At 41.7% G+C, this 25,732-nt stretch overlaps 1 protein-coding gene across 4 annotated transcripts in view; it reads right to left on the minus strand.

The window, feature by feature from the left end:
• Window positions 1-1,254: 1,254 nt before the first annotated feature.
• LOC306855156 (transcription factor Sp1-like) overlaps window positions 1,255-25,732 on the minus strand; it is a 30,229-nt gene continuing 5,751 nt past the window's right edge. For 2 of the 4 annotated variants that reach the window (XM_079393619.1, XM_079393621.1), the window contains exons 3-6: window positions 20,384-21,530; window positions 17,458-17,599; window positions 16,617-16,807; window positions 4,291-5,351 (exon numbers count right to left, since the gene is read on the minus strand). In XM_079393619.1, coding sequence (XP_079249745.1) covers window positions 5,098-5,351; window positions 16,617-16,807; window positions 17,458-17,599; window positions 20,384-21,530 — 1,734 coding nt within the window. In that variant the 3' untranslated portion in view covers window positions 4,291-5,097. Of the gene's footprint in view, window positions 5,352-16,616; window positions 16,811-17,457; window positions 17,600-20,383; window positions 21,531-25,732 lie in introns of all 4 variants that reach the window. The other 2 variants (XM_079393618.1, XM_079393620.1) reach the window with 2 other exon arrangements.

Consider the following 25,732-nt stretch of genomic DNA (forward strand, 5'->3'; position numbering starts at 1 on the left):
ACTCCCTTCCCTTCATAGCGGCGCGGATTCGTTCCTCCGAACCAAAACTTAACATCTGAATCAGCTCAATCAGTGATTGTTATAAAATGCTGTCTTTACTGTTGCTACATTGCAGGACATATTTGATAGTAAAACGTTGAAAGTACAATCTGCTGTTCCCCAGGCTGAAATGTGTGTGCGCGCGTGTGCCTGCGCGGCGGCGTGCTCCAAAACGGACAAGTACACATTGAGCTTCGGGCGCGTCGAAATAGCACACAAAAATATGCCAAATAATACACACACAATGTGTCAAAATGGCCGGTTATGAGAGTCTTCACTTTTGTTTTAAGTGGACGAGAACAGTTGGGAGAAAATCCGATGCGTGTCAGTATATTGTCTTAAAGTGTCCGACTGGAGCTTGAGCCATCAATGTTAATCAAAGAACAAAATGCAAAGAGAAAATCACCCACAGCTCTTAATCTGAACAACGTTATAGCTTTAATAAACATAAATCTATCAGTACATACAGTGAAAACTATGCAGTGCTCATTTACATTTGATTACTTTTGTAACTATTACTTACCTGAACATTAATATTAGTAGACCTTCATGGAAAAATGAAAGCACTGTTTATTTCATTTCGTTTGTGTGTTTGTTTTATTGTATTTGTCAGTTTGTTTTACTTTGTTTCTTTGTTCATGTTGTTACTGTATCTTATCTTATGTATATAAAACACTAAAAATACCTGCACACTGGTGCATTTACAAATTGATGAAGTGCAGGCATTTTTAGTGTTTTATATACATAAGATAAGATACTGTAAGAATATGAACAAAGAAACAAAGTAAAACAAAAAGTACCGATAAGAATACCGTTAAAGTACCGGATCGATAAGCAGTATCGATAAGAGTAGTAATACCGTTAAAACCTTAACGATACCCATCCCTATCCACGAGGGCAAGTTAAAGCCAGTAGCTTTCTGTTCCCGCACTTTAACCGACTCAGAGAAGAGATACTCACAAATTGAGAAAGAGTGTTTAGCTAGTGTATGGGCCTGTGAGAGATTTGCACGGTATGTACAAGGCATGGACAGTTTCCGATTGCAAACAGACCACAAACCACTGGTCCCTTTAATAAACACATACGACTTAGACAAAGCCCCTCCCCGGATTCAAAGACTTTTAATGCGTCTTTTGAGGTTTCAGGTGGTTGCAGAGCATGTCCCCGGTGTTGGAAACTTTTTCCTTCGTCAAAGCAGAGACCAGGAGACTTTGGGATAAGTTACTCTTTATTGAGAACTCGCTGTAGTCGCTGTAGTCATCCAAGTCTGACTCAAACAGTATACATTGTAGTTTATATACATTTCAAGGGGGAGGGATTTACATAGAGGTGGATACACTCGGAACAAAGCATGTAAATGAAGTATACAGGTTTAGGAACCCGCCCCAGACTCTAGAGTGTTACCAGTCCTAATTCAATCAGCATAACTATTCAACTGTATAAATGCTAATCCAATCAGCCTAACTATTCAACGACTGGGGCTGGGGCTCAGGCTCCAAAAGCCATTAAGGACAAAAGGTGAGAGTCTCCGTAATATGACTCATTTAACTTACAATGGAGAAAACAGGTCTGGCAGGAATCTCTTGCTGGAAACTCAGTAATTATCATTTATACTTCAAATGCTAAAATTCAGTCTACTAAACTTTCTCAGTTTATATACTATTGTATTGGAACCTAAATTAAACATTTAATAAATTTGTAATCCCACACCGGGAAACAACTGGCCGTAGCGGACGCTCTCTCCAGAAACCCTCTGAGCAACACAAGCGACAGCAGCACTGACAAAGAGGTACAAGTTTACTTGCAGTCTGTTGTATCAAATGCACCAGTGTCACCACAAAAGTTAAGAGAAATAAGGGCAGCCACACATCGGGATGAAGAGTTGACAAAAGTCATCAGTCTCATACAGACAAGACAGTCACTACATCCTTCACTTTATGGCTACTATTCAGCACGTTCACAACTCTCAGAGACAGATGGATTGGTATTGTATGAGGACAGACTAGTCATTCCTGCAGCTCTGAGGTGTGATGTTCTAAAACGCATTCACGAGGGACATCAAGGACTAACAAAGTGTCGAGCCCGAGCGAGGATGTCAGTGTGGTGGCCTCGCATCAGCACAGACATTACACAGCTCGTTACTACATGCAGATTCTGTATTGAAAACAAACCTTCACAAAGACACGAGCCTCTCCTCACTACTCCCCTACCAGAAGGGCCCTGGCAGCATATTGCAGCTGACTTATGCGAGTTTGAGAAACAATACTATCTGATTGTGACTGACTATTATTCCAGAGACATTGAGATAAGTCACCTGTCGAGCATTTCAAGCGGACAGGTCATTGGCCGACTAAAAAGCATGTTTGTGAGTTGGGGAATACCACTGGAGTTGATCACAGATAATGGCACACAATTCACTTCAGATGAGTTCAAGCTGTTTTGTGCGGAGTACGGATTCACACACGTAACTTCCAGCCCACACTTTCCCCAAGCAAATGGTGCTGCAGAGCGTGCCGTGCCGTTCAAACAGCAAAACATATCCTGAAACAACCAGACCCACATTAGCTCTAATGTGCTACATTTCAATTCAATAATGAAATGCCTTTTACTGAAAATTGATTGTTTAATCTTATCATTTTACATTTTTGACACACTATTTCCTATTTTGATATTGTGCAGTTGCTTTGACACAATTTGCATTGTTAAAAGTGCTATATAAATAAAGGTGACTTGACTTCTGTCGCTAGCATTCTGTTGCACTGCGGTAGCTTCTGCCATGAAAACAAATTCCTTGTATGTGTAAACATACCTGGCAATAAAAGCTCATTCTCATTCTAATTCTGATTAGTTTGAGGGGGTGTTTACACAACTCTAATCTTAGTGTGTTTTTGCTGTTCAAAATGCAAACTTACGAAAAGGGGATTTTGAAGACAATGCCATGATCATCGTGTAATCTACAAAAAGGCAAAAGGGTAAAAACGGCGACATCACACACGTGTGTATTACGTGTTCAGTCTGTAGAAATGTGTGCGGTAGCGTAGTGTTTCTCTACAAAGAGACATCAACTACTGGCTTCAGATGAATAATACAGTGCTTTAAGACATTTCACAAATATGTGTGAATAGCAAACATTTTGCCAATGTTGTCATCCGTATGCGAAACATTTCACAAAAGCAAAAGATAAACCTCTCTGTTTTCAGAACATTGCTGTCGTGTAAACACACTCTTAATGTCAGAGTAACCCATTACATCGGAGGTAATAATGAGCAACTCGGCGGCGTTTAATAAGAACAATTCATGTATTTGCCTGTAGTTTCTGGCCTTAAATTCAGAGTACAGCAACTGAGCGCGAAAATGCGAAACGCACGCGATGACGCGCTGGAATAAAACCACAGCTTCCTATGGATGCTTCCACATAGATCGTGAACATTCGCGCACCGAAAATGCGAATGGTTTTTTTTCGTCCAGTTTGACGAATCTTTTGAGTTTCGCAAAGCGAAACACGGGCCGTCCAATAAGATTTGAGCATTACATCACATGACCAGAGCAACTGCTGTTACCCAAAAGGTCGACGCGGTGGCGAGAAAAGCTCAGAAGACTGTATTGAGCAGGAGCGTAAAAACACATAAGTAGAGGACTTTTTCCACAAGAGAGAAGAGTGAATGCCCAGTTCTTGTTGTTGGTGGTATTTAAGAACAGACTATTCTCACATGTTCTTTATGCAGAATAACATATTAATTCTCCACTGAATTATGTAATCTGAAAAGCACCGTCCATTAGCTTCCACGATCGCGAGGGATTATGAGTCGGAGCTCGTTCACTCTAGACCTGTCAGTCATGTAATCATAATGCTAATTGTACCTCTAATTATTTCAGATGTATTCTTGTAAGCATTATGGATATTTTGTGTTTCTGATGTTATTTATCTTAATTTAATGCTGTATGTTAAGCAGCGGACGATGTAAACCACACGAGATGCATACGCTACATGACGAAAAAATGCATTGGTGGTCAGCGCCCCCTAGCGTGCAGGCGTGAATTAGCAGAAGGCAAACATTCGTTTTGCGCTTGATGTGAAAGCAACAGTCGCGGGCGATTCGCATCGCGCTCAGTGTGGAAAGGCCTTAAGAGATTTATTTAGTGGACTTGCTCATGGTTTGTAAAACGACAATCTTGTGTGCACAGACAAGTTCATAGACAAGAGACGTCACCCTAAACAGTGAAAAGCATAAATAACTACTTGGAGTCTTTCTGAAGTTGATCTTAATTTAATAATTATGAATGCTGAACACCAGAAGAGTAACATTCACCTGAGTTAACATGTAAAGGAAAGTGTAGAGCTTTGGTTTGAACTCAAGTTCATAAAAGAGCCCTCTCTATATAAAGGCTTTAAGGCATCTGTATTTGAACTGGTTTACATTTTCCCTAGAAACGAAACATTAAGACCACAGCGACCAAGAAAACCGGGACAGTTAGCATTAAGCAACCGCATGTATTTACTGTAACTTAAATGTGTTTTGTACACCAAACAGAACTAAAGCAATACAAAATATGTTGTTACGGAAGATCTACGTAATATAAAAATGGTGACATTTAAGACTGCATAATTCATACGTTCACAAAACAAAGGTCATTTCAGAATTTGCAGTTTTCCATACTTCCTTACAAAAAATATAACTTATGTACAAAAAGCATCACATCTTTTTGTTTCATCTTATTTACTGTGATTAATACATGAAAGCATGATGGCTTGTGAGTAAACTATTAAAAAGAAGACTACGATTACACTTTCACACAGTTTTTTTTCCATCTTTCTTTTGGTGTCGTTCTGTTTTAACTCAAGATATCCCCATTTCTTGACATCAAGTGGACCGCTGAGTGATGTTTAGGTGACCGCGTCACAGTTTCAGTTCAGGGAATCAGTAAAAGAGGGGAAAGAGAGCTGAGAATATACAAGGAAGAGATGCATAAAGAGGAGGAGGACGAGGTAAACCAACACCTTTCACAGCTCTCCGTCCCGGAGCCATCTCAATGCATCTCTCCAGACACCACAGTGCATTAATAGCCATTGCTGCTGAGATTAACGGAGTGCAGATCTGTGACCTGCAGCACGCTGATGCCGCTGGACGCTAACCGCGGGTCCATAGAAACCAGAGTCTGCTGATCGGCCGCGGCATTGGGGCTCACGCCGTTATCTGTGCTGCTCACCACACCAGAGCTCTTCTTATTCAAGTGTGTCTTGATGTGCTTGGACAAGTGGTCGCTGCGCATGAAGCGTTTGGGGCACTCTGAGCACGAGAACTTCTTTTCACCTGTGAGCAGACAAAGAACAACATAACAGTTTGAGTGAATGTGTTCAAAGGCCACTGCAAACCTCCAGTCCTAATCTGGCACACAGCACGCACACACACTCTCAAATACACACAGCTCACACCCTCACTCTCACACACACACACACACACACACAGCATGCACACTCACATGCACACACTCACACCCTCACTCACACACACACTCACTCACACACACACACACACATCGCGCACACACACACTCTCTTACATAGACACAGCACGCACACTCACACCCTCACACAGTGCGCACACACCCTCACACACACACGCGCGCGCACACACCCTCACACACACAGCGCGCACACTCACACCCTCACACTCTCAAACACCCTCACACAACACAGCGCACACACACCCTCACAAACACACCCTCACTCTCAAACACCCTCACACAACACAGCACGCACACACACACCCTCACACACTTACACCCTCACACACACACTCTCTCATACACACAGCACGCACACTCTCACACACACACTCTCTCACACACACAGCGCGCACACTCACACCCTCACACACAGCGCGCACACACACACTCTCTCACATACACACAGCACTAACACCCTCACACACACAGCGCGCACACTCACACTCTCACATACACACAGCGCTCACACTCACACCCTCACACACACACACACAGCACGCACACTTACACCCTCACATACACACAGCGTGCACACTCACACCCTCACACACACAGCGCGCACACTCACACTCTCACACACACACTCTCTCACATACACACAGCGCTCTCACTCACACCCTCACACACACACTCTCTCACATACACACAGCGCGCACACTCACACCCTCACACACACAGCACGCACACTTACACCCTCACACACACACACACACACACACACTCTCTCTCACATACACAGCGCGCACACTCGCATCCTCACACACAGCGCGCACACTCACACTCTCACACACACACACACTCTCTCACATACACACAGCACGCACACTCACACCCTCACACACACAGCGCGCACACTCACACTCCCACACACACACACACACTCTCTCACATACACAGCGCGCACACTCACACCCTCACACACACAGCGAGCACACTTACACCCTCACACACACAGCGCGCACACTCACACTCCCACACACACACACACACTCTCTCACATACACAGCGCGCACACTCACACCCTCACACACACAGCGAGCACACTTACACCCTCACACACACAGCGCGCACACTCTCTCACATACACAGCGCGCACACTCACACCCTCACACACACAGCGCGCACACTCACACACACACACACACTCTCTCACATACACAGCGCGCACACTTACACCCTCACACACACAGCGCGCACACTCTCTCACATACACAGCGCGCACACTCACACCCTCACACACACAGCGCGCACACTCACACACACACACACTCTCACATACACACAGCGCGCACACTCACACCCTCACACACACAGCGCGCACACTCTCTCACATACACAGCGCGCACACTCACACCCTCACACACACAGCGCGCACACTCACACACACTCTCACATACACACAGCGCGCACACTCACACCCTCACACACACAGCGCGCACACTCACACTCTCACACACACACTCTCTCACATACACACAGCGCGCACACTCACACACACACTCTCACACACACACACACACACACACACTCTCTCACATACACACTCTCTCACATACACACAACGCTCACACTCACACCCTCGCACACACACGCCGGTTTCACACTGCAAGCGTAAGCAGGGCGTACGCAGCGCGCAAGCAGGACGGAGGCAGAGCAGAAGCAGCGCGTATCCATTTTGCATTCACACCGGCAGCGTTTGCAGCGCGCACCTGAACCACAGATTTTGTACAGATTTCTCAATAATGGGTAATAAGTTAGCTTTGTTTTATTTCTATTTAAAATACATTACAGAGGGAAAATGTGTCAAGAAGCTTATTTTTTTTAATAAATTACGAAATAAGTTTGTTTTCAACTTTCTTTTATGCTTTGCTTGCGTGTAGTGAGAGCTGTTGACAGAAGGAAGGCGATCGCACTATATATGTTGTTAAGAAGACTACGACAAAGGATGAGACGCAGACTTTGGGTACTCTATACAGTTTACACACAATGTAAGATGAAGGAAGAATAGCCTACCTTCCTCCTCAACTTGAAACATTTAATTGTATACGCATGTATCTCATATTTCTTATGTATGTGTGATTATTGTGTGAAAAGTATCCATTTTTAAATAAATGTTTTTATTTCATCAGTGTTGTTTCTTTACTGATTGTAATACTTCAAAAACTGTACTGATTGGATTTGCATGGCTGAGGCCAACACAATGCTTTATCCTGAACATTACATTGTAGTATTGACAGTGCTTTTGAGGTTGTCATTAACCTTGCACAGTAATTGCTTTTACATATTGTTATGTCTAAGTCCAGGTGATCATGAAGACAAGAAAGTTTCTCACTTCTTCAAGGTTTATTCAAACCCACAAGCGGTATAACAGCGGCCGTTTCTCAATATGCGTACTTGTCTGTACTTGTGTTCTTGTGGACTTGTGAAACGTCATCAGTCGCTGCCAAGTACTGTTCCAATTCAAAGTTCACATCTAGCCAAGTCCAGTTCAAATCCCCGGATGTGTTCTTGATCCGCCCCTTTTACCGAGGATGCATCGAGAGGTGACTTGTGCGGACTTGATACGGGCCATAACCCAGAATTCAGTTCGTCCTCCCGTCCTCGAGAGTTCGTTCTTCTGAGTCGAACTTGGCAAGTCCAAACTCGAAAGGACGGAAGTCCAGACTCTGCGAACTTGGTATTGAGAAACGGCCAGTGTCAGGCATCTACATGATTAGGTAGCAGGTGCAACCACTTCCATTCTTACTCTACACCTTTTATAGGTATCAACATGTGGACAACAGCGCCATCTCCTGACAAGTACATAAACACAACATTCCCCCTTTACTCAAAACTGTAATTTCCACCCAAATTACATAGTTGGTGCAATAGACAAAAGCTATACAAAATTTACATCCAATTCAATTAGTTTAACAATATATTCTACATTCTGTAACCAGACATATTAGAACTAGAATTAATTCCTCATTTAGCACAAAATAATCAATGTCTTTTGTACTAAGTAACATAATCATGCAACCAACGCGGAGGGCGTTTCACTCGTGATGAAGACCTTACAGGAACAGATGGAGAAGCAATTTGATTAGGCAAGTTCACAGGTTTATTAGGCAACACTGTAGAGGAAGGAACAGACTGGAGGGGCAAGGACACCAGTTCACTCTCACTGGCATTTTCCACAGGTGCACAAGCTGGAGAAAGATGAGATGCATGCCAGTTTTTCCCATCTGATAACTGGTAAGTGCATGGACCAAGTTGATATACAATTTTCAAAGGCTTTGAGAATCTAGGATGACCTTTTGGAACATGAACTGGAATTTTTATACACACCCAATCTCCAGGTTTGAACTCAGGAGTACAGGCTCTTCGTTTGAGGTCTGTGTATGTTTTCATCTTCTTTTGAGACAATGACACTTTCTGACTTACAGTAGGATCCTTACAAGTTATAGGAAGAGGGAGAACATTTAGACGATTACGCAATTTTCTACCACAGAGTAACTCAGAAGGAGACCGTCCAGTAACAGCATGGGGAGTAGTACGGTAAATTTGAAGAAAGTCTGTTACTGTTGATTTCCATGGCTTTCCAGACAGAATAGCAGATTGAATAGAACTCTTCAGTACTCGATGGAATCGCTCAATAGCTCCATTTGCAGCTGGATGATACACTGACGTATATATATGTTGAATGTCTCGATCTTTCAGAAATGCAGCAAACTCCACTGACTTGAACTGACATCCATTGTCAGATACAATGTAATGAGGATTTCCAAATCTGCTGAAAACTGACGTCAAGAAGTTGATCACATTTTTACTTGTGATTGAAGAAGTGAATGCCACTTCTGGCCATTTACTATGATAGTCAATGTCATAATGTACCGACAATCCCAGGTAGCAGTTTCAAATGGGCAAACAATGTCAAGAGCCACTTTTTCCCATGGCATAGTTGGAAAAGGTACAGGTTGTAAAGGTGCAGCACGAACAGTTGTAACCTTATCAGAAGACAAGCAAACGTCACAATTCTTGATCTGTTCCTTAACCAAACAGTCAATACCAGGCCACCAGTAAAGTTCACGAATGCGCTGTTTCGTACGCACTATTCCTTGATGACCTTCATGGGCGAGATTCACCAAAACACGTCGCAATGCAACAGGAACAACAAGACGTGACCCTCTAAACACATAGTCCTTTTGCACAGCCAGTTCATGACGTATTTGAAAATATGGACGTAGAACAACCCCCACAGCAGCTGATGAAGAGGGCCATCCACGATCAATCTGAGCACGTAATGCAGTCATTTCTGAACATGATGCAGAGGCAAGAGCAAATTCAGTTGGAGACACAGCAGACATTTCAGAAGACAAAAATGCAACAAACTCCGGCTCAGTATCGGAAAAATCCTCCTCAGAAGCAGGCAAGGGTAGGCGTGAAAGATAATCAGCAACCTGGTTTTGAGAGCCAGGATAATAATTCACCTCATAGTTAAAACACAAGAGTCGCTCTGCCCAACGTGCGATCATCATTCCAGTGCGATCTGTGCCTTTAGAGGAGAGGAGCATTGTCAAGGCCTGATGATCCGTACGTAGAAGAAGTTTGACCCCAAAGGTAAGTTCTCCATTTTTCAACAGCCCAGACACATGCTAAAGCTTCCTTTTCAATCGTTGAATATTTGCGTTCCGCAGTCGACAATGTTCTTGAAGCAAATGCAGCAATGTGTTCTGTGTTGTTTTCATGAATTTGAGAGAATACAGCACCTAGTCCATAATCTGATGCATCTGTTGAGACGACAGTAGGCAAGTCAGGGTCAAACAATGCTAAAGCAGGGCTTTGTAGTAACAACTCCTTTACAGTACTGAAACTCTTCTGAGCCTCATCTGACCAGCTGAACTCAGAACCTTGTCTGATGCAAGCACGCAAAGGTTCTACAACTGTAGCAAAATTTGGAATGAATTTATTGTACCATGACAACAATCCAAGAAGGGAACGGAGCTGATGTACATCTTTAGGAACAGGAGCATGAAGCATTGCACTAAGATGATCCTCATCTGGGTAAATACCCTGTGCAGATACAGTATGACCAAGAAAGCGCAAACTGCTTTTATTAAAGTGACATTTTGAATCATTCAACTGTAAGCCAGCATCATGTATGCGCTGAAGAACCACTTTGAGCATGTGGTCATGGTCACTTTTTGTATGTCCCCATACAATGACATCATCCAGATAATTAGCTACGTTTGGCAATCCTTGTAGTACAGTTGCTAGCATTTTCTGAAATGCAGATGGAGCTGAAGCAAGGCCATAAGGTACTCGACAGAATCTGAATAGCCCTTCATGGGTGATGAATGCAGTCAGATCACGACTTTCTTCATGTAACAAAAGCTGGAAATAAGCATTCTCTAAATCAATTGTAGAAAAAACAGTTGCTCCACGCAGCATAGACATCATCTCATCAATATGAGGCAAAGGATAACTGTCCGCAACAACAGCTTTATTTGGTTCTCGCAGGTCTACACACATGCGAATACCACCGGTCTTCTTCTGAACAACTACAATTGGAGAAATCCACAGTGATGCATCCACTCGTTCAATAACACCCAAGTCAAGAAGGCGTTGAAGTTCATCATTGACAGCATTTCGAACAGATAATGGCAACTGTCTAAGTTTCTGACGTACAGGTTTCACCACTGAAGAAGTTTTTACCTTATGCACAAATCCTTTTGCACATCCTAGCTTATTAACAGGCACAGAAGCAGAAAGCCGCATTACAGAGGCTGAAGACTGAGTCGGTCCTGGAAGTATGGAAGAACCTTCAAACTTGAGATGCAATCCATTAATTAAATCCATTCCAAGAAGAGCGGTGCCACATTCAACTATAAAGATTGAAAAATTACAGGTTATATTATCTCTGGTAAATAACGTGGGGAAGTCGTGGCCTAATGGTTAGAGAGTCGGACTCGTAATCGAAAGGTTGCGAGTTCGAGTCTCGGGCCGGCAGGAATTGTAGGTGGGGGGAGGGAATGTCTAGCGCTCTCTCCACCCTCAATACCACGACTGAGGTGCCCTTGAGCAAGACACCGAACCCCCAATTGCTCCCCGGGCGCTGCAGCATGGCTGCCCACTGCTCCGGGTGTGTGTTCACGGTGTGTGTGTGTGTGTGTGTGTGCGCATTTGTTCACTGTGTGTGTGCACTTGGATGGGTTAAACGCAGAGCACCAATTTCGAGTATGGGTCACCATACTTGACAATACGTCACGACTTGACTTTAACAGTAACAGGTAGACAACCCAGCACTGGTATTAGATCTCGTGAATACGTCACCAATTTAACAGCAGGAGGCAGCAAAGAGTCTTGTTTAAAATGTTTTTCATACACAGATTTTGGCAAAATGGAAACGGAAGATCCTGAATCCACAATCAACTCCACAGGTACAGAGACTGATGCAGTTATGATAGTAGTAGTACACTTTATCTTATTAAATACTGAATCATGCATGTAAAGAATCTGAAGCTCAGGCAGTTCAATCTCATGTACAGAACGTGTTTGCTGTGAACGACACACTCTTGCAAAATGTCCCACCTTTTGACAATTATTGCACTTTACAGAAACTGCAGGACATCTGGAATCATTTGCCAGATGTTTTGTAGATCCACATCGATAACATGCACAAGCCAATGAAGTAGCAAAAGACTGTGAAGGCACAGGCAAAGATTTCAAAGATGATTGTCTTTTGTAACAATTAGGGATGGGTACCGAAACCCGGTATTAAATCGGTCTCGGGGCTAAATTATGAAAGACCGGAGTATCGATAAGCTCTGATGTTATCGGTACTTCTGTCGGTATTGGAGAAATTAAGAAAACGCATACATTTATTGTTGCTCTCTCTCTCTATATATATATATATATATATATATATAAATAAATAAATAATGTCGCCAGCTGTTTTTATGTGCAATAATATTCAAACATTTGTCTATGATGCATTTTTGCTATGCGCAATTCATAAGCGAGATCGCGCTCACGCGGAGGAGCTTCAGCACACGCAACATGAAAGTCCTGTTTAATTATGATAGAGGAGAGAACTAACTATTCAAACATCTGCTCACACTTTAGGCCTGTGGCTGTTATATTAAGCTAAGTATTTTTGTTTTTTTTTCGATTTTGATTTGGTTCGATTATAGCCGCATTTCTTCTAGCACAACTCCCTTCCCTTCATAGCGGCGCGGATTCGTTCCTCCGAACCAAAACGTAACATCTGAATCAGCTCAATCAGTGATTGTTATAAAATGCTGTCTTTACTGTTGCTACATTGCAGGACATATTTGATAGTAAAACGTTGAAAGTACAGTCTGCTGTTCCCCAGGCTGAAATGTGTGTGCGCGCGTGTGCCTGCGCGGCGGCGTGCTCCAAAACATACAAGCAAAGTACACTTTGAGCTTCGGGCGCGTCGAAATAACACAAAAATATGCCAAAAACTACACACACAATGTGTCAAAATGGCCGGTTATGAGAGTCTTCACTTTTGTTTTAAGTGGACGAGAACAGTTGGGAGAAAATCCGATGCGTGTCAGTATATTGTCTTAAAGTGTCCGACTGGAGCTTGAGCCATCAATGTTAATCAAAGAACAAAATGCAAAGAGAAAATCACCCACAGCTCTTAATCTGAACAACGTTATAGCTTTAATAAACATAAATCTATCAGTACATACAGTGAAAACTATGCAGTGCTCATTTACATTTGATTACTTTTGTAACTATTACTTACCTGAACATTAATATTAGTAGACCTTCATGGAAAAATGAAAGCACTGTTTATTTCATTTCGTTTGTGTGTTTGTTTTATTGTATTTGTCAGTTTGTTTTACTTTGTTTCTTTGTTCATGTTGTTACTGTATCTTATCTTATGTATATAAAACACTAAAAATACCTGCACACTGGTGCATTTACAAATTGATGAAGTGCAGGCATTTTTAGTGTTTTATATACATAAGATAAGATACTGTAAGAATATGAACAAAGAAACAAAGTAAAACAAAAAGTACCGATAAGAATACCGTTAAAGTACCGGATCGATAAGCAGTATCGATAAGAGTAGTAATACCGTTAAAACCTTAACGATACCCATCCCTAGTAACAATCAACAGCAGACACACTTGTTGCTTGTATTGCTTGCACAGGTACTGAAGTCGGATTTGAAAAAAGTTTAGCTTGTTCACCAGCAGCCTCCATTTGTGTAGCAATAGTAATAGCCTTATTAAGAGTCAAATCAGTCTCTAATAACAGACGTTCTCTAATACGATGACTGTTTACATTCTCCACTAATTGATCTCGCAACATTTCATCATTATTAGATGCAAACTCACATGTGGTGGCTAAATCCCGAAGAGAAGCAACATACTGCAGGATTGTTTCACCTGGTGCTTGAATTCGTTTTCTAAATGCATGACGCTCAGCCACAACATTACGTCGAGGAATAAAGTGTAGTTTCAAAGTCTCAATAGCATCCTCCATTGTTCCTCCTTGGTTTGGTAAAGTATAGAATAATCTCTGCCCTTCTGTTCCCAGGCAATGAAGAAACAAAGCTCGCTTTCTTGCAACTGGCCAGTCATCTCCTGATGCATTTATGACAAGTAAGTAATTCTCAAACATCTTTAACCAGACGCCAAAAGGAATAGACGGCTCACCCGGACATGGTAAGAATGGCGTAGGAAAAGAAGCAACAGCAGACATCTTTCATGTAGAACAGCAAAATCCTCATCGCCAATTTGTTATGTCTAAGTCCAGGTGATCATGAAGACAAGAAAGTTTCTCACTTCTTCAAGGTTTATTCAAACCCACAAGCGGTATAACAGTGTCAGGCATCTACATGATTAGGTAGCAGGTGCAACAACTTCCATTCTTACTCTACACCTTTTATAGGTATCAACATGTGGACAACAGCGCCATCTCCTGACAAGTACATAAACAACACATATGTGTAGAATAATTTAAATGCTAATATTTTGATATATGAATTATGGTATAAATGACCTATTTCATTACAAAAAAAAACATTACTAAGAAAATCATTTGTAGTTTTTATCTATCTTATAAACAGAAAATGTACATACATTACCCATCAAAAACATAGAAAATCCAAAAAATGTCTGTAATAAGTAACCTTAAACTTCTTAATAGACACGTTTTTTAATGATCAATTTATGGAGAATTAAGTCTGAAATAGACATACAGTATAGTCTACAGCTTAGATGTATGTAGCATGTGTAACCTTATTCTGTCTATTGTATTTAGTTAATTAGCTATTAATTTGTTCGTACGTGGGCATGCTAAAAATTGAAAACAAAATAGTAAGAAAGTTACTTACTTTCTGCACCGAGTGCTGATGCAACTTCCTCCCATGCGTTTTCCTTCGCCTGCAAGTCTTTATGTAGTAAATTATGAGGATCATAAATAACTGTATGCTTCTCAACCTCCACGATTAGACGAGTGTCGTCCATGATTGTCTTCTTTGCATTAGCGCTAGTACCGTCATCATGATGTCAACATGACACCTGTTCTTACGGCAACTTACTATATAGCTATAACACAGGCTAATATAATTAATACAATTAACCAGTGACTTAAGCTGAAATAACAGTATAAATTATTTAAACTAATTTTAGTGATTAGAGCAAAAACTTTTATTTTATTTAGATTTTTGTAATATATAGTATGATTATTATTTTTTTTACTGAAGTTTATACTCTATTTACAACATAGTAGATGTCATTAATTTACATTCTGGGGAACAATTTCACTTTTTCGTGTGTATTTTGTCCATAATCAATGCTTTGTCACTTTAATTGAGCGTAAGCGGTGCAGCAAAAATAGACTCGGGGCCGAAACGATCGCGGCACTGCCGCTCCTGCTCTGCTCCTGCTCTGCGCTGCCGCGCCGCCCCTGCGTGCTGTGTGAACGCTCTCATCCGTTAACATGGGCGCCGAAAAAAATACGCGCTGCTTACGCCCTGCTTACGCTTGCAGTGTGAAACCGGCGTCAGACCAGCGCGCACACTCACAGCGCGCACACTCACAGCACGCACACTCACAGCACGCACACACACACAGCACGCACACACACAGCACGCACACTCACAGCACGCACACTCACAGCACGCACACACACAGCACGCACACACACAGCACGCACACACACACAGCACGCACACACACAGCACGCACACACACACAGCACGCACACACACACAGCACGCACACACACACAGCACGCACACACACAGCCTCACACTCTCAAACACCCTCACACACACACACCACGCATACACTCACACCCTCACAGAATTTAAACTTAAAGTGTGACCAAAAACAGCTACGAGGATAAATATATGCAACTGAAGGTACAAATTAAATAAACAGTGTTTTACTCTAGTTCTGTAATATTTCTTTTTACTGTTTTAGAAAATAAATAGTTCTGGTCCGTGATGCTTGATGAGTGACCCCTTCTGGTCAGCATTTAGAATGATTTCTGAAGGATTGTGACACTGAAGACTGAAGTAATGATGCTGAAAATTCACTCTGATCACGTCCTAAACTACAATAATATTTGACAATATTACTGTTTTAACTGTTTGATCAAATAAATACTGCCTTGGTGAGCAGATGGACTTCTCTTTGAAACAAAAAATCATCTTAAATATTCAAAAATTTTGACTGGCAGTGTATATATACAGATATACTGCATTTATATGTTAAGACCAATATTTGATTTTGTTACAGATCTGAATTAAATATATAACTGTGTTCAGTTGAATCTTCAAGATGGGCATTTGATTTAGAGTTAGACTGAGTTAGACTTACTGAGATTATTCAAATGACTCTTTAAAATCACCAAGTACCTCCAGCTCTTTATTTTCTTGTTCATAAATTTCTTCTTTTTTTTTGTCAACAACTTTATAGGTTTCTGCAATCTGCATGGCTATACTAAGCACAAATCTCTATGACCTGACACACACACATGCACACATAAACTCAAGCACTCAAGTGCAGTGTCTGTGAGCTCTGTAAGTGTGTGAAACTCACCTGTGTGTGTTCTCTTGTGCCGCTGCAGCTCATCGGAGCGAGTGAAGCGTTTCCCACAGAAGGACCAGGAGCAGACGAAGGGCCGCTCTCCTGTGTGCCAGCGCAGGTGTGCCCGCAGGTGAGATGTCTTCCCATATACCTTCCCACAGCCAGGAATATGACAGATGTGCTGCTTCTTCTTACTGGGGTCACTGCTGGGAGAAGAGCAGGTGAGATGACAGTTTAACAAAGACTGACATGAGAAGGCAGAGCTGCTGTTGATCCAGATGATGACTGGTTTACAGCTGGCCATAGAGATCTGTGCCCAGGGCTGGACTAGTGAAAATAAAACTGTCAAAATACCCATCCCATCAAGTATGCTAGTTACTAAATGTTTTGTTTATATAACACCTTTCAAGGATCGAAGGACACAAATAATACAGGAACTACGGTTGACACAGTCAGTGATGTGTATCATTATACTGGATCCATGCATCAGGTCTTAAAGTGACAGCAGCCTATAAATACCTGCTGCTGTCTAATCAAACTACAAAACAGCTTTAACAAGGATTAATCTGTATTGTTTAACATTCAGGCCTATTTATTTGGTTAAGAAAGACTGTAGACTTTAAAACCATATATCTGTAGAAAACTAATTTTGTATAGCATGTAGTTTTTGTAAACTAGCATGTAGATCACCATAAAGCTGGGAGATATGTATAAAACCTAGCGCTGGCACAATGCCGAAGCTATAATATACGGTATACACTGATCCTCTACAGCAAGCACTAGCTAGTGAACATGCCGCTGTCCTGTAGTGTGTGCTGAAGCCTGTGTCTGTGTGAGATGATGAGCAGCGTACCGTCCCTCTCCGTCTTTGCAGTAAGGGCAGGTGCAGGCTTCTCTGCGTGTGCGTCTGCTGCTGGGCGTCGGGCTGCTCTCCACATTCTCCTCCAGCGCACCGCTGTCCTCCAGAGTGTCCCCCGCTGAACCGCTCACATCCCCTGCAGAGCAAACACCACACAATCACACACAGAGCTCGGAAACAAGGGCGAGATCACAAAACTGCCAGAAGAGATCGCTGCAGCTGCTCCCACTGCTTGCACTCAAGACGCTTTTGTTCCTGATCTGACAACAAGCAGAAATAACTGCGTTCATCAGTGTGCTCACTAGAAATAATGTCTTATATTGCACACACTTCCACATCTGATCTCAAGTTTGCATAGCTGTGTTCTGTGCTTCACTAGAAATGGTCAATTCTACAGTCATGCGACATCATAAAATCAAGGACTTTGCTTTGCTTGTTAACGGGCTGTTGAGACGTGGCCAGAGGCAGGTGAACATGAGGGTTTAAGCATTAATTCACCAGTATTTCACCACTTTGTTTGAGAAAACTATCATCAGATACAGATAGATGGTCTTTACGACAACCCGTCAAAATAAAAGTTTGAGTTTAACTTAAAATATAAAGAACGTTAAAACACTTACGGTTCACAGATGGCAGGCAATTAAGATCACATAACTCTAATAACTTATGATATTAAAGAGACCTTTCTACTAACTCTGATAACACCAGATCCATGCCATAGTCCTGCTGCAGTGTCTGTAATGTAAGAGGGCTAAGACAGAGCTCGAGGGAGAAAGGACAGATGATGTGGAGAACAGCGGCGAGATGCAGTGTAGTAGTGAGAGCAACTGGTGGACACTCAAGAGACTCAATGCAGCTTCTGAAATGCAGATTGCCCACTACTTCAGTTTACGGTCTAGTCCTGTCCAGTTATTTTTCCCAACTAGTGTTCTCACCAGTGTTGGGTGATATGCTCCATAATCATATCGTCCTATCATCAGCCTGTGAGATCGCAGATACACGATATTATTATGCTCATTTATTTAATTATTTAGCCTACTTACTTCGTTTCATTGCCGGAGAGTGAACCAATGGATATGGATAAAAGCAGCCTTGTGTTAGTTGTATTTAACATGATCACAAGTTAATAAAAACATTGTAAAGTTACTAATTAATTATAATGCTTACATCATGAGGGAGCTGAATTCAGTCAGCGAGCACGCACACAACAAAACTGCACTGCTTCAGCGATGACTCCTCTGAGCGCCTCTGATTGGCCATTGCATTCAAAAACTCAATCGTGTGTGATTGGGTTTTTTTTTTTACAGTGTTGCGCATTATAACCAAACAAACAAACAAAGAATAAACAGAAAAAGAAATATGATGGGACAGATAAGCCCTAATATGAATTATTATTATTATTAGCCTGATATATAATAATAATAATTAATAATACATGATATTATCCTCTAGTCTATCGGCACATCACTAGCTCACACAGCTGATGTGTTTATCTTGTGTGGTTAATACAGACTCTGACGCAGTCAAAACACACCAGTGAAGAAATAAACATCACTGTTTCAGCTCTCCAAAATCATTTCAGCTGAAGACAGACATTTCTTCTCCCCCTCACCGTTTTGGCCAAATATTTTCAGTTGCCGACTACACTGCACAGCTGGCCTCACGTTTGGGCCACACACATTTTTTCTATATATACGGTCATTTTCTGCGGATCAGGTATCGGTCAGACGAGACCGATTCAAATCTGATATTGTGCGTATACTATTCTGTGTTATTGTTGAGCCCCACGAAAGACACAAAAACATTAGAAAGCACCATAAAGTTTTCGTGCACTATATTTGAAGTGTTCTGAAGCTGTTCCATAGTTTAATCTGAGGTACAGATGAATATTTAAGTCTTTAAATTCAAGTTCAGGTAAACTCTTCTCTCCGCCGCGGCTGTCGTCATCCTCCATTCAGCGATCAAACTGTGCTGCGTTCGGTTACTACAGTCAAACTCTCTTCAAGAGCGCACAGTAACTGAGGTTTAAAACTGTTCAAAGAAAAGGCTTAAACTTGTGCACAGATTTAATACACTACGCATCAATATCTCTTCCCTTTGTACTTTGAATGTTTCTATGTGGACTCAAGAGGGCTGCGCTGTGACTCCGTGACGCTTCAAGCGCATCATTCAGCGCACGGGATGCACATAAGAGCTTTCTGCTGCTCTGTATTGGAGCCTTACTTTTGCGCAATGAAACATTATTAACAGTCTTTCTTGTTCTGTCCTATCTATCATATGTTGCTGCATTCATTATTGTGCTATAGATTTAAAAGAAATGTCTTTTAATTTTATAGTAGCCTATATATTTATATATGAATGTATTTGCTTGTTTTTTCATGAATGTATTTTACAACAATTCAAAGAGCAATGTTTATTATTTCACCAGATTTAGTCCTACACTTATTCACTTTTATTTGTAAATAAAAATGTTTCACTAGGTTTTATCAAATTATTGTGCACCCATGATTTTTCTAGAGTATCTTTTGCTGTATTATAAACCAAGTTTATAATAGTATTTTTGTCATAGATTATGATTATATATTTTTTCATTTGTTATTTTTCATTAAAATTAAGTTATCAATATGTAGTAGTTTGTGTTTAACACACAAAAGAGTAACACACACAGACACACAGAAGTATAGAAATTCTACATCGATTTAAAACAAAAAACTGCACTGGTATAGGGTTGGATCGGTATCGGCAGATACTCAGAATTTTCAGGATCAGATCGGTTCTGAAAAAATGTTATCGTTGCATCCCTAGTGCAACGAGATGTGTAACTCTGCTCATCAGGAAAGAGCCATCTCTTCACCGTCTGCTCTCCTGAAACACACCGAGCACATGTTTACAGAAGCGCAGGGAACGGAGGCAGACTCACCCGCTGTGTTGGCGATGGTGATGGGAACCCCTTGCAGCTGGTGCATCTGCAGCCCTGTGTTTCCCAGCGTGTTCAGGTTGATGGTCTGCAGGCCCGAGAGTGTGCCGGGCTGCGCTAGCGTGATCTGGGTGTTAGCGGGGCTCTGCAGCTGAAGCGTCTGCCAGCTGACCTGGCCGTTGGGCCCGACGGTGCGGATCAGGATGGGGCTGCCGTTGGCGATGGTCTGGATCTGAACGTTCTGCACTCCGTCCTGAGACAGGCTCTGCGTGGCGAACACCTGGCCTCCGGCCGAGACGCTCTGCAGCACCTGCTGCGGCTGAATCACGATCTGAGCTTGACTGGCTTTCTGTCCGTCTCCGGAGGTGTTCTGGTAGGGCTTCCCGGGCTCTGCTGTGTTGCTCTGGGCTAGCGTTACGACCCCCGGCGCAGTCGTCTGTGTGCTGGTGGAGGTGCTGCAGTACTCTGCTGCGGTGGTGGACAATGCGCTGGTCTGGAGCAGTTGCTGAGGAGCTCCTGAGGTGTTCGCGTCTCCTACAGAGCCCACCGGGAGGAGCGTGATGTTGGCGTTCAGCGGCATGTTAGTCAGGAACTGCGCCTGATTGGGCAGCATCGCTCCGCCCAGGCTGATGTTCTGCAGTGGGATGGCCTGCTGGAAGAGTCCAGGGACGGTAAGGATGTTTCCAGAAGCTCTGCTGGTGGGGGCAGCGATGAGCTGCTGATTCCCGCTGGGAGAGGACACCAGATGGAACTGCCCCGCTGCTGTGGACACCTCCTGAGCGGTCTGAGTGAACTGGAGCTGCTGTCCATCCACGGTCTGGAACTGCGGGATCACCTGGTACTGGACGCTCGGCATGACCCCAGAGAGAGTGGTGAACACCGGCTGGCTCTGCAGGCTCTGTGAGGAGGCCATCACGTACTGCGGCTGCAGCAGGGCTCCGGCTCGGCTCCGGTCCTCCGCGGCGGTGCTGGAGGTGCTGCTGGACACAGGGACCACGTGCCAGCCGTTAGCAGAGTGGGACAGATGGGGCTGCTGGAGCTCGAGCTGTGCGTCCTGGCTCTGACGCGATTGTTGTTCTGCAGCGTCGTTTTCATCGATCCGACTGCAGGTGGCAGCCAGCAGCGCTAAAGGTGATGGCTGCTGCGAGTCCTGCAGAAAGAAATATGCTTTAGAGGCATTTCAGAAATCACTGTTGCTGCTATTTTTGAAAAATTACACCTGCTAATTTGCTGCATTTCAAGAGCAGACCACAACAACAACATGAGGCCACTTCAGAATAATAAATGTCTTTAAATACTGTATACTAGGGATTAGGGCTGGGTTTTGACGCAAATTTCACGATTCGATTTGATTTGGATTATTTTGGATATATATCAGGTACAGGACATGTCAAATTTTCTCAAGGAAAAAAAAAATCTCTCAACTAATACTGTAAAATACACATGAGAGTCGGTTGGTACTACATTACTATAATATCGAAGTTAAAACTGACTGATTTGTAGGCTATACAACTGCTAAAATTACACTTAATGAAGCTTTTAAAATAATAATAGTTACAATTACATATATTTCTACTCCAATTCGTTTTTTTAAATATAAACATTAAATGGTGGCTGTCATAAAAACTTGATGGATTTATTCAAACATTAAACAGCGCCAACACAGCATTTATTGTTTGAATACTGCAATGCAATGAACAGAATTTGAAATCTGAGACTTTGTTTCATATTAAAAATAGCAAAGCACAATGCTTATTGCGATGTATTGGATGGGATGTGCACTTCAATGTTCGGTCCATTAACTAAAACAGGCTAGACTAATCAATTCTTGGGATTTAAGAATCGATATTGTTCCGTAAAAATGAGAATCGATTAATATCAAGATATCAATATTTTTTACCCAGCCCTACAAGAGATGCATCGATCTGATATTCAGTATCGGTATCAGCTCCGATACGGTCATTTTCTGCTGGAACGGGTATCGGTCAGACGAGGCCGAGCTAAAGCTGATATTGTGCTTATTATTGTGTTATTGTTGAGCCCCACGAAAGCACAAAAACATTATAAAGCACCAAAAGTTGATATATTTGAAGTGTTCTGAAGCCGTTCCATAGTGTAATGTGAGGTAGAGATGAATATTTAAGTCAAGTTGAAGTAAACCCTTCTTTCCGTCATCCTCCATTCAGCGTTCAAACTACGCGTCACATTCGGTTACGAGTCAAAACGATCAAACTCTCTTCAACGGAGCACAATATCTGACGTTTAAAACTGTTAAAAGAAAAGGCTCATTAAACCTCTTCTCTTTGTACTTTGAAGTTTTCTATGTCTTTCTTGTTTTGTCCTATTCATCATAGTTACTGCCTTCATTACTGTGCTATACATTTTAAAATACATTTCTTATATATTTATATACAAATATATTTAGGCCTACTTGTTTTTCATGAATGTATTTTACAACAATACAAAAAGAAATGCAACATTTTACCAGATTTGGTCCTACACTTATTCAGTTTTATTTGTTCCCCACTAAATAAGAATAGTTTCACTAAATGTTTAGATTTTTATAAAATTATTGTACACCTATGATTTTTCTAGAGTAACTTTTGCTGCTGAATTATCCACTAACCTAGTTTATAATAGTGTTTTTGTCATATATTATGATTTAAAATGTTTTCATTTGTTATTTTTTCAAGTCTGTGTAAAGAGAATTCTGAGAATTGTTTCTAAACATTTTACAAATGTTAGAAATGTATTGCTGAAACATTACAAAGACTGAACTATGTAGTACTGAATTGTGGAGTTAAACAATTTTTCACCAATTCTGTGTTCAGGCTTTTTTGGGCGGGGCTAAAACGGTAGCACGATGATGCAATGGAGCGTGGCCCCGCCCCTAACACTATAATAAGTATGTCGAGAGGTCAAGTTCTTAGTTTGTCTTTTTGAATGTCTGTGATGTTAGATATACAGATTCTAGGCAGCGACGGTTCTAGGGTGAATGGATACCCGGGTCTTAGCCCAGAGACATCAATATGTGGCAGAATACATACAATTTAAAAACATGGTGCATTCACAATTCGCATCTAAAAACGCATGGAAACGGGAGCTGTACCGCTTTCTCTTCTTTCAATGTGCACCGGAGCTTGCGCTCTTGTGGTGTTTGCCATTGCTAAGCAACCATTTAAAATGAAGCTGTCTATATTTAGCAGATTGTGTTTAACACAAAAGGCCACCTCACGAAATCAGGCTTGTGCTGTGTGTAAGTTATTGTGCAACAATTGCACGATTGTAAAAACAAAAATGCACTGCATGATCAAACATTTAGGTGATTATTTTTGAAAAAAAATAAATAAATAAAAAAAGCCCCCCTCCACCCCTCAAATAATAAAAAAAATCCCCTCACACAAGCATCACCTAAGAGGGCAATTCCCTTGTTTTCAAAAATGAAAATCAGGCCCTGTCTAAAAATGTCTAAGAATCCTGTATTGTGCATCTCCTGCATGTATTTCTGCAGCTAACCCATAGATGCAAATATCCCACTCAGTTTTACTACATTAGACATTGTACAGGAGAAAATCAGGACAGTAGTTCATGACTACAGATGGGTGATGTGTCAAGCCAAGCACCCAAATGACACCAGCAATACTAACTAAACAATGGCTGAAAGAGTCCTGAACTTAAGGTAATTAAGAGGTCTGTCCTATCAAGACAACACTAATACACTGAATCAGATTTGAGTGGAGGGATGGTCACTAGTCTTCTGAACAGACACTCTACAAGGATCTACAAGTTATGACACTCGAGGTTTCACATACATCCTGCGCTGTGAACAATTACTAAAAGTATTCAATAAAAATAGAATTATTTGTGCACTTATATAATTCTGAGTCAAATAATAATTAGATCACATTTTAGGAGTAATCAATATTTTCAAAAGTCATAGTGTGTGTAAAAATATACAGTGGTCGACAAAATAATGTGTTTGTACCCGTTATTATGGAGTTAATATAGGGCTGGGCGTAGGGATGAAACGATTACTGGTTTGACGATAAATCATGATAAAATTCCCCACGGTTAGTATTACCGTTTCATATTTTAATTATCATTAAAACCGTATTCGATTACCGCGATCTGAACATCTCACGATAAATAAATACTGTCCAGCATAAAGCAGAGTGTAACAGTGTCACGAGCGCACGGCAGCAGAGTTTCATTCTGAGTGAAAACAGGCCGGAAGAGCTGGGAGGTTTTAAAAGAGTGCTGAGGGAATTATACAAATTAATATATCAGTGAATTAATTATACGAATGTACCTCTGAAGGATCTGACTGTCTTCAGAAACGATTCGATGGCATTTTGTTTTCATCTCAGCTCCATGTAATACCTAAAGGAAGTGTTCTTAAACACAATACTGCTTTGTTCGAGGAGTTCACGGGAATCAGCTGTAATTCAGCTTTTCCGTATAAAGCGCCACCTGCTGTCAGAGACTGGATTTACAGACACTTATTTACATTCAGTCTGTGTGCAGTTTCTGTCTGGCCAAAAAACGCACCATATTTGCATGACCTGCTGTAAATATTAACCGGTTGATGAAAAACAAGCTTATGTGGATTCTACACATTTAAACAATTCAGATAAGCTATATAGAATTATTTATGGAGCAGATAAGTGGATAGAGAGTTGGACTTGTAACCCGAAGGTCGTAGGTTCGAGTCTCAGGTCCGGCAGGGATTGTAGGTGGGGGGGGAGTGAATAACTAACACTCTCTCCACCCTCAACACCACGACTGAGGTGAGACCCTTGAGCAAGGCACCGGACCCTCAACTGTTTCATTGGCTGCCCACTGCTCCGGGTGTATGTTCACTACTGAGTGTACACTTGGATGGGTTAAATGCAGAGCACTAATTCTGAGTATGGATCACCATACTTGGCCACACACCACTTCCCCCCTCCCCTTCTCCATATTAATCAATTATCATTTTGACTTAACTCTTTTCTTTAAAGGCTGAAATGTGAGGTTCACCTTTATATGACACTATTTCAAAGCTTTATTTGAACATTTACATTATTTATTAGAACATGCTATTAAACTGGTGTCAGTCAAGTTGTCATTTAAAATCCAGACCTCATTGGTAATGTTATTGTTTTAGTGATTATGCAAACAAAAAGTCATTTTATTTGCTGTTTGTTGATTTAAGTATAAAACTTGAAGTGATTTATGTATCGGTACTTTTTGAACATCTCCAGCACATTTTAACAATACCGTGACAATACTGATAAACGTGATAATTTTGGTCACTATAATCGTGATCAGAAATTTTCATACCGTTACATCCCTAGCTGGGCGATATGAACA

Source organism: Barbus barbus (genome assembly GCF_936440315.1).
Source record: "Barbus barbus genome assembly, chromosome: 35".
In the NCBI taxonomy this organism is placed as follows: domain Eukaryota; kingdom Metazoa; phylum Chordata; class Actinopteri; order Cypriniformes; family Cyprinidae; genus Barbus; species Barbus barbus.